We start from the raw sequence: 10959 nt of genomic DNA on the forward strand, positions 1-10959 counted from the left end.
GGTTGTTTATAAAGAGGGGGGGGGGGGGTTTGACGTGGGAAAATAAATTTGGAAACCCGGGTTATGTATTAATAATATATATATAAATATATATATATATATATATATTATTGTGTTTAGGGGTGCATTTTGCATGGAGAGGGAAGGAGAGAAGGGGAAGGGTTTACTTATGTGGAAACTGGGGCAGGGGAGGGGGTTAACGGGGTGCGAACCGTTTCGGTGGACTGCCCATCGTTGGAACTTTTTTGGAATGAGTGTAGGGCTATGTCAAGACTGTAAGTTGAATCTGCCAAATAAGGGCATTTGTTGTTGCTAAATGGCCGGAGGCGTGGCTTAATTTGTAAGTTCTGGAACGTCCAACATTCGAAAATTAGGTAGGTGCGGTGGATGTTGATTGAATTTTCATCTCATTTTATGGCGATAGATTCAGATATTCTAAGCATTGTTTCGTTGGCTTGTTTGTCTATGATTATGGCCTTGTCGATTTGGGGGATATGTTTCAGTTCAAGAGCACGAGCACCAATTTCTGTCTTCCCTGTACTCTGTGTTTTATTTTTCTTTTTGATGTTGTGATGTTTTTTTGTGTTCAGATATTCCGGAATGAGATTATTGTAATCCCTGAAGTGCTCTTGTAGTCTAGTCCATAAGGACCTAATTGTAGAGCCAGTGTAGGTGACGTCACAGTCTTTTTGACAAGGAAATTTGTAGACTACGTTGTGGTGTTTGAATATTTCTTTGTGTATGAAAGATTTAGTGGGTTTTAGGAGAGTTGTTAATTTTCGGTTCGTGGTGAATACTAGCTTATAGTCTGTATTTTTGAAAATGTATTTGTAGGCTTTGTATGTGTTTTGGATGTATGGCAATTTGATGACCATACGTGTAGGGAAGTCTGTTTTGGTTGTATGATATGATGGGATTTTTGCCGTGCTGTTCGCGTAACTTATTAGATGTGTGGGATAGTTGCGATTTTTGAAAACCTGTGTTAAATACTTTAATTCCATGTTAAGATAATTGCTGTTGGTTGAGAATTTGTAAGCATTGACAAATTGTGATAGGATGACTGATTTTTTAACAGAATATGGGTGGTATGAAATGAAATGGAGGTAGTTTCCGATATGTGTGGGTTTGTGGAATATCTTAGTAGCTATCTTGTTATTGCTTCTGATTAATGTCAGGTTTAAGAAATTGATGGATTTGTTCTGTTCAGTTTCCATGGTGTAGCCTGTTGCTATAATTGTTGAGGGATGTTTGTAAGGTGGAGATGTGTGAGGGTTTACCAATGCATAGAATATCGTCTATGTATCTGCCATAAATAGTTATGCTGAGGGGGGGGGGGGGGTAGAAGTGATTCAATGTGTGCCAGGAATAATTCTGCTAGATGTCCACTGATGTTAAGACAGAAATTGCAGCTCACACCCTTGAACTGAAACATATCCCCCAAATCGACAAGCCCATAATCATAGACAAATAAGACAACGAAACAATGCTTAGAATATCCGAATCTATCGCCATTAAATGCGATGAAAATTCAATCAACATTCACCGCCCCTACCTAATTTCCGAATGTTGGACGATCCAGAACTTACAAATTAAGCCACGCCTCCGGCCATTTAGCAACAACAAATGCCCTTATTTGGCAGATTCAACTTATAGTCTTGAAATTAAATAGTAAGTTCCGATGATGGTCAGTCGACCGAAACGGTTTGCATCCCATTAACCCCCTCCCCTGCTCCAGTTTCCACATAAGTAAACCCTTCCCCTTCTCTCCCCCCCCCACAAAATGCACCCCTAAATACAATAATATATATATATATATATATTTATATATATATTATTAATACATAACCTGGGTTTCCAAATTTATTTTCCCATGTCAAAACACACTCCCTTCCTCATTCCTCCCCCCCCCCTTTATAAACAACCTTAAGCAGGATCATGAAATTGGAAGACATCCTGGAATCAAAACAAGGTATGTACAAAATTTTTCCACCTCTTTTATTCTACTATAATTGCCTTCTATACTCACCTGTAATGCCCTAAAATATATATACCCCATTTTTGAGTAACAATAGCCAATGTATTTAAAATAAAGGACTCTCCTAAACAAAAACACGCTATAATAGCAGTTATTATAATAATAGTGTTTAAGAGGAGTAGCATGGGAATTTTTCCCAGAAACTATACCTAACATTAATGACTTTTGAACATTAGTGGTAACGTGTGTGTGTGTCACAAAGAAACATTAGGAATTAACAGTATGTATAAGTTTATCCATATGTTATTGTGTAACGTTTGGTAGCAACTTGTGCATTTAATATGTGACTATGAGGCTATATTTTTTTTTCATACTTTAACTAGGGAAAATTAACATTAATGACTTTCGAACATTAGTGGTAACGTGTGTGTGTGTGTGTCACAAAAAGACATTAGGAATTGACAGTATGTATAATTTTATCCATGGCTCTAAGCACAGAAAAAAAAATAAAATAATAATAATAATAATGCATGAAATGATAATCAAGAAGAGTACAGCTACTTTACATTTCCTCTAAGATGAAAAATTACTACTGCTAACCATGGTAATTAATGCAAGAACATGTAAAAAAAAAGAAGAGGTAAATCAGTTAATAATCCTTGTTTAATCCTTTACCCAAGTGTAAACAACCAAAGCTTGTGCATGAAGTATCTTCTAGACCAGTTCAGTTCCTTTGTCCTGAGTAAAAACTTGAAAAAACTTTCCACGTGTATTCAAGTATATTTTCCAAAAATTATCAAAGTGTAAGCATTTGGAGAAACTTGCAGGATTGCCCTCGACATTTAAGAAGCATTTGATCAGGTTTGGAAGGGAGACCTACCGCTTTACTCTCCTCAGATTTCCCCACCAATGCAGTACCGCAGGGTTCTTTCACCCACTCTCTTCCTCTTGTATATAAATGACCTGCTCACACAGGTTTCCAATTGTATCGTAGCTTTTGCCAATGACAGTACACTCCATTCCTCCTTTTCATTAGACAAACCTTGTAGTGCTGAAGTATTAGAATCCTCAAAATCTACCACAACCAGGGACCTGAACTCAGATCTCTTGGTCATATCCCTGTGGGACAAGGGCAACCTTATAAACTTCAATGCTGCCAAAACTCAATTCTCTCTCTCTCTCTCTCTCTCTGATTTCTTGCAAGAAAGAGCTCACATCCGTCCCCCTTACCTTCATTAATACTGAAATATCTAAAATCAATCAGATTTCTCGTCTTGACTGACCGGCAGCTGCCAAAAAAATTGGTGTACTTTTTTGCACAAGATACTTCTGTTAACTCTATACAAAGCCCAGCTCCACACAACCATAAAATATTGCTCCTATATTCGTGGTGGTGCACCAAAATCCTCTCCAAGATTGCTTGGTTCTATTCAGAAGAGAGCCATCCAGCTAATTAAGGATCCCTCACAAACCCACTTCAATCCCTCTCTCACAGACTTTGTTTCTCCTTTGTGTCTCTTCTGTAGATACTTTCATGGACAATGCTCTGCTGAATTGGCCACTATTATTTCTCTACTCTCCTCCAAAATCATTAAAACAAGAGCCACTGCTAACCAACACCCTTTTACAGTCCATCTTGAAACTCATCAAACCAACTTGACTGCCTCCTCTTTCATTGTATCTACTTCTGCCCTTTGGAATAGTCTCCCCCACTCTGTCTTCCCCAAAGATTACACTCCTCAGCTGTTCAAGCAAAATGTGAACAGACTCCTCCTTTCTTCTATGGCTCTTGCCCACACATGGCACTAACATGCTATAGTTCTTGTAGCCTTTCATGTATGGATCAGATATATATTTAAAATAAATAAAGTTTGTGCTTGTCCAAAAGGATGTGTTTACTTTGCATTATGAATACTGAGGCAACTTATGAGAAGTCAACATTCTCTGTATTCAAGTAGCCAAATTATTTAAGACACTTCACATATATACTTGGTTGACTTACACTTGAATAAAGGATTAAAGAGGAATGCAATTTCTTGTCAAGTATAATTTACAATAAATAATCCCTATGAATAAAAGAAAAAATTAGATAACAATAAATATTATTCTAAATTACTATAATTTTTGCAGCACTTACAGTATTATAAGGTTCAGTTATTCTTGAGGGAATCCAAATGGTCACTGTCAACTAATCAGTGACCACAATAAGGATTTCACCAATTAAGATCCACTGCAGATCTCCTCACCTATATCACCCACCTCAAGACATTTGATATGGGTTTAGCACAGAGAAAGCTCATTAAATTGCCATCTTATGGTCTGCCTTTCTTTCTTTGTAATTGGATTTCCAGCTTCACTATGTATAATAGTGGGAAATTTTTTCTGTCTATCAACTAAACTTTGCAATGCACACACACCTTTAAGAGAACATTTCACAGATCTGTTACCGCTTGGTCACTTCTATATGAATACTCTTCTTCTTCACCTTTTGATGAAGGAATTAATAATCATAAGAAGTAATGAACATTAATTAATTTCCCATACATATTCAGAATACTATTACAACAGTTTACATCAAAAGTAATATTGGGATCTAAATATACATCTATGCAAAGTATACTTATTCATATAAATAAAAAGATATACATTAAGGAATGTTAGTGTTTCAAATTGTATAAAATAACAAGAAGAGTATTCAGGGTGGTTAGCCTATCCACTCTCCAATCGACAGGTTGCAGGTTTGAATCCTGCTATGGGCATGAATGTTTGTGATTGTCTTTAGGTAGGAGATGAACTTCATTGCCTGGTGTGAGACCATCACCCCCACTTATCAGAGATCGGAAGTGGCTTGAAGAAGAAAAAAAAGTTCTGTGTTTGGTCTCTAGAGCAGAGCTTCTGGACTATGTAAAAATAAATATAAATATTATTATTATTATTACGGATATCTCCATGGAGTCAGTAGACTCATTGTTGGAGACCCAAACTATCAAAACAATACTATCATACCTCCTCTTGAATTCATTTACAGACGAAGAACTCACAACCGAGTCAGAAATGTTAAATTCCAGGGATGATCTCTTGTTCTTCCATCACTATCACACAGCTGAAATATTTCCCCTGCATCAATCTTATAAAACATTTTAGTAATTTAAATGTTTCTATCATATCCCCCCTCTTCTCTGCCTATCAACCAACCTCTGCAATCCACAATCTCTCAATCTATCAATGTAGGGAGCATTTTTTACATCACTCTCCTCTGAACCCTCTCCACAACCTCCTCATCTCCAAGGAATTCAGGTGACCAGACTTGCAGTAATCCAAATGTGGAAGTATCAGTGCCTTATAAAGGGGAATAGTAATCTCTTTATCTCTGGATGTTAGTGTGTTCTTCAATAACCAAGTAATCCTATGTGCAATCTTGGACACCTTAGCAATGTGCCCTCTAAACTTCATCTCCCTATCCACCAACTCTCCCAAGTCCCTAGCCTCATCAATCTCTTGGATTACCGTTCCATCAATGTGGTACACAGCTGATAATCTTTTAATCCCAAAATGCATAACTTTACACTTTTCCACATTGAACTGACATCCATTACCTTTTGCCCATTTTGCCAGCTTATTTAAATCATCCTGCAAACTCTCAACATTAGCTTGATTTTTTGTTGCGCTACCCAGCTTTGTTTGCATTATGCAAACAACTAAATATCTCCCTTCAAGCCATTTCCTATATCATTTATGTACAAATTAAGCAATAACAGCCTAAGCACAGAGCCCTGAGGCACACCTCTGGTCACCTGCCTCATCTGGAATCTGCTCTAATTTGCACAACAGTATTCCATGGGGGTATCCTGTCAAAAGTCTTAACAAAATCCAGAAGTATGACTGTGTAGCCATCTCCCTTATCCAACTCAGATATCATTCTATTATAAAAAGTTAATAAATTGCTAAGGCAGGATTGACCTTTAACAAAACCATGTTGGTCCCTATAGAGTATCATATTCTGATCCACCCATCCTTGAATTCTGTCTTTAACCAGCTTTTCCAATACTTTTACCACCACTCCCAAGATGGTGATTGGTCTGTAATTAACTACCGCAGACTTCAGCTACCTTTATGCAAAGGAACCATTTTGTCTTCCTTCCACTCCCTAGGGACCATACTGGAGTTCAAACTTAAATTAAATAACCAGGTAAGAGGCATTGACAATTCCTTTGCACGTTCACTCAACACCCAAGCTGATATTCCATCTAAACCTACAGCAGTGTTTGCATTTAAATTCTGCAATATACTAAGTACCTCTGATTTATTATTAACTTCAATTCTCACATTAGTTATTGCTACAGGTACAGAGATATCCTCACTTAGGTGATAGACCTTTGAAAAGTGATCACTCAGTAATTCTACTATTACATCTGAATTGGTCACCTCAATACTATCAGCACCCACTAAGGTTATCCTTCCAAAATCATTCTTCCTTTTACTTGCCACATAGCAGAAGAACTCTTTGGGATTACCTTGATCTCCTTGGCTAAGGTCTTCTCATAATCTGATTTAGCTTTTCTTACTATGCTGGTAACCTTCCTGGCTTGAGCCTTGTGTACTGCTCATGGACATACTGATTGCCTTTCTCCTTGTAAATTCTCCATAACATTTTCTTTTTTTGCAGATCAAGCCTGATACTACTACTCATCCTACTCATCTAACGCCTACCTTGTTTATCTTGCTGACCAGGGGAATACATTCTAATATTGCCTTCCTCAGATATCCACTGATTATATCCCATGCACAGCTAACATCTTTCCCCTGCAATATGTTCTGTCATGGGATGGCTGTAAGCTCACCCTGAAGCTTGTTATAATTACCTAATCTGTAGTTCCGTATATATACTGCTTCTTAAGAGAGAGATCCACAAATTTTGCAACCTTCCAAGTCAATACCACACGATCACTCTCACCAATTGGAGGTAATGAGGACACCTTACATATGCATATATCCTCTGAGCCAATGACCAGGTCCAACACTCTTACACCACGAGTCCCTTCGGTTATGTGCTGTTTCAAGTAATTATCTCTTAGAAGGTTTACGAATTCCATTTCATTTTTGCCACATGATATTTCCTCCTTCCAATTGATATCACCATAATTAAAAGCCCCCATAATAATCACTAACATTGCACTAATTTGCCATGAATTCAATGTCACCCTCTGTACCCCCCTGGCCTATAGCAGCAACCAACTGTATATTTGGTTGCATTGGTCACTGTTTCACACCAGACTGCCTCAAATGAACTATCATTCACACGTCTATCCTCTTGATATACTACTTTCTTTGGCTGCAACTCATCAGCTATAATCAACAGTACTCCTCCTCCCATTCAATCTTCTTTATCCTCCCTGAAAATACTGTACCCATCACATTAAATTCCAGTTACCACATCTTCTGCGGACAGCCAAGTTTCACTAATGCCTGCAACTTTTGGTGAGATTGCACTGACTAATGCCAAAAATTCTTCCCTCTTATTTCGAATGCTTCTTGCATTAGTATACAAAAATTGCAGATTCCCTTTAATTCTTGTACTAGCTTTAGAACTGATATACATGCTACTAATTTTAGTACACCAATGCCAATTTTTATCCACTCTATTCTTCAATTTATTCCACAAAAAAGGATTAACAAATATATATTCACTGCATAAGTTTCTCCCTCTTATGCTCAACCTTTTCAATTTTAGGGAGATATTCAATTTGTTCAGAAAACAGTAACTTCTTCAATCACTTATGACCTTCCATGTTCAGGTGCAACCCATCTCTTGCATACAGCTGTCTTTTGCCTTCAAACACACACTCCAGACATCATCAAATTCCAGGCCTCGTTTTTTGCACATTCTTGCAATTATATCATTCATTATCATCACTCATCTACTTAACTCATAATTGTCAAAACAGCACACACACTATCCTCCCTTTGACACTTTTCTTCTTGACGATATTTAACAATGTTCTTAAATCTTTTGCTACCTGATTAATACTACCACTCAGGTCATTTGTACCCACCGTAACTATCATCTTTTCTGCATCATGCCCTCTCTTTATTGCTAAAGTCACTCTCTATTGTTACACCAGCCAAGCACTCCTCAGGCATAGTGCTCTCATATCTTTAATCCATAGAAGCACTATATATTATACCACTCATAACTTCATTCAAATCCAAACAAGCATCACTCATGGCCTCATTTTCTATGCTATTCAGCATGACACTCCCATTTTCATTACTTTCCCTCAACGCCGTTTTACTTACTCCCTCACTTTCATGACATCTCATTTCTTCTAGACCTCTTGTGCTTTCATTCTATTGACTCCCAATCACTCTCATACTATTCATTACTTCATCATTTACCAAAGACACTCCCTTACTTAATCCTGTTCTAGTTTAGCTAAAGTAATCTCCATAGTCCTAATTTCTCTATTCAACACTTTTAACTCAGTTTTAATTTCCTGAACCTCCTTACTGAGCACTTCCAGTTCCTCTTGCAGGAGATGAAGGTCACTTTTCATTTTCATGAACTCCTGCTGAAGCCCTTCTGCTACGGTACTGACGTTTGCTTCCAAAATTGATAAAAAATGGCAAAAAAAAAAAAAAAAAAAAAATCTTAACCCACCCACAGTACACATCTTTATAGGTTTACTAATAGCCTTTTGCATTGTATATAGTTTTAAGGAAATTAGCAACATATTTGTTAATAAATAAAATTATTTGCTTATTATCCTATATTTTTCCAAAGTCAAATCAGCATCATCAAGGATTAATACACTTGTATTAGAAGTGTATTATTTCTGAAGTGTGCATACAAGAAGACCTAAAGTCCTACAATTACGCCACCTATTGGCTTTGGTTGGGTGTTCTTGGTAGTTGGGCCGACTGTCTGCAGGTGTGCAGCCTTTGGGTTATCGTGTTGCATTTTCCAACCAATGATGCTGAGATGTTTTGTTTTCAAGTATATATATAAATAGGATCTCTCACATACAGCATGAATATTCATATTTTCTTTCGTGTTGTCTATTCTGCAAGCTTTCTTGGTTCTCTCCTTAGCCTAGTAGATTTAGGTAGAGTGCCTTCTCGGTAAACCTCTAGAAGCATATTATATACTTTTGAGGGTTTACTGAGTTAGTAAACTTTCATAGTAATGCATATTCCTTTTCAATATTCAGCCGGCAAAGGAGAGTGAAAAATGTACAGAAAATGTAAAACAAGTTTCTCTCTGACTTTGACATGTTTAAATACAGTTAGTAATCTGTTCATTGTCATTAAATTGAATTGTAATGTATTATGCAAATGCAGCTAAATTTTCTTTGTTACAGAAAGGGAACAAAAGGAAGAGAATATCATCTAATGAAAAGTATAACCTAAAGAACAATGCATCAATCACTACGTATTTTATTCCTGGTAAAAGAAGTTAACATTGCATATTTATGGCAAGGCATCTAAATCAACGTATATCATTTTATCATCTTTAATAACAGCCCTTTATGGGATTTATATGGATTCTGACTTATATGCAATCTTTTTCATCATTTTCTGAAATGTGAAAGATTTTACACGTATATTTGGTGCATGTGACTCTCAGTTAGGTATATTTTACTGTTATCAGTAATGGATGAAAAGTGTAGAAAGCATCTTACTATTCAACTGTTCCAATAGAGAATCTTCCCTATGGGAACAGTTGGTGAGTTAATTTTCCTTCAGAAAATTAAATAAGCAAAGGTAGTATCTGATTTTAATGAAGAGGAGACCTGCTCTGGTAAAGGACATCACCTTAAAAAAAAAAAATCTACAAATTTTCTATCTCAGACACATGTGAAACAAGTTACTCTAATTCAAATAACTGAAATTCCTGTTTATTTCACACTATTTATCATAATAGATAAGATAACTTCTCTATCAAATAGCTTTCCATAATTTCATAAAAAAGGTGAGAAATAGAATATGATTACCATTCCATTAATAGAAAGTGGAGAAATGGTGGTGATCAAGCATTTATTTTACTGGGTTTTTAATTATTCTCCCACTTCCTAGTTTTGTTATGAAAGCTTTCTTTTGTTATTGACTATAACAGACTGCATCATCTAAAAGAGAGATAAACTTAATTAACTACTTGGAGGCAATGCAATGTGCAGATGTCAAGTAATGAGACAGTGCACCTTTATCAATAAAATCTACTTTGACATTGAAGTCAATAATAATCTGTATGATTTATTTTTGAATATTCATAGCAGTAATAAATTTTTACATTCATATAACACCTTTCGGATATCTGATAAGCCCAGAAGTTACCTGAAGCCAAGATAGATTATCTATTTAAAATGATTAGATCATGCATTCTATTATACTAATTGTTAGCAGTAAGTCAGTGTAATGTAAAGCTCATGTATTGATTACATTTAAGTTCATCATTGTCATCATCAAATTCCTGATATGTAACCTCATGGGGTATACAAGAGAAGAGAAGAAAATGAAAAAATCTTTTTGCATTGTTTTTACTCTGTTTATCTTAGTGTGTAAATTCTTTTAGTGAGTATTATCTGTTAAACACTACTTCACAATTGAATCTCGTGTAAGTGATCCACTCTTTGCTTTCTGTAAATAGCAAATAAAATTTTAAAGCTAAACTCGAATTAGCTTTCAGAGTAATTTAAATTTTGACTATATGTCACCACAGTGAAAAGGAAAAACATTTAAATAACTAAAGCTCGTTGACAGATAATTCATTTTGAGTATCACAAAAGACTGTCAGTATAAAAAAAACTAAGATAAACAGAGTAAAAATAATACAAAAAGATTTTTTATTACTTGATATGAAAACATAACTGATTATAACTGTGTGCTATAATAACTAGTTATAATTTTTAAAAAAATTATAAAATTATACATTTAAGCTATTCATTAAAATTAGTTTTATTATTTTAATAGAGACACATTGTATGTAT

The 10959-nt window shown here is 35.8% G+C and overlaps 1 protein-coding gene across 1 annotated transcript in view; it reads left to right on the forward strand.

Annotated features, from left to right (window-relative positions):
• LOC150108956 (adenine DNA glycosylase-like) overlaps positions 1–9863 on the forward strand; it is a 91719-nt gene extending 81856 nt beyond the window's left edge. The window contains exon 9 of the mRNA XM_090404542.1: positions 9334–9863. Within this exon, the coding sequence (XP_090260668.1) occupies positions 9334–9432 (99 nt within the window). The 3' untranslated portion in view covers positions 9433–9863. The remainder of the gene's footprint in view (positions 1–9333) is intronic.
• The last annotated feature ends 1096 nt before the right edge of the window (positions 9864–10959 follow it).

This window comes from Typopeltis vanoorti, chromosome 2, assembly GCF_054136105.1.
Source record: "Typopeltis vanoorti isolate ZY-2024b chromosome 2, IOZ_Tvanoo_1.0, whole genome shotgun sequence".
NCBI classification, from domain to species: Eukaryota; Metazoa; Arthropoda; class Arachnida; order Uropygi; family Thelyphonidae; genus Typopeltis; species Typopeltis vanoorti.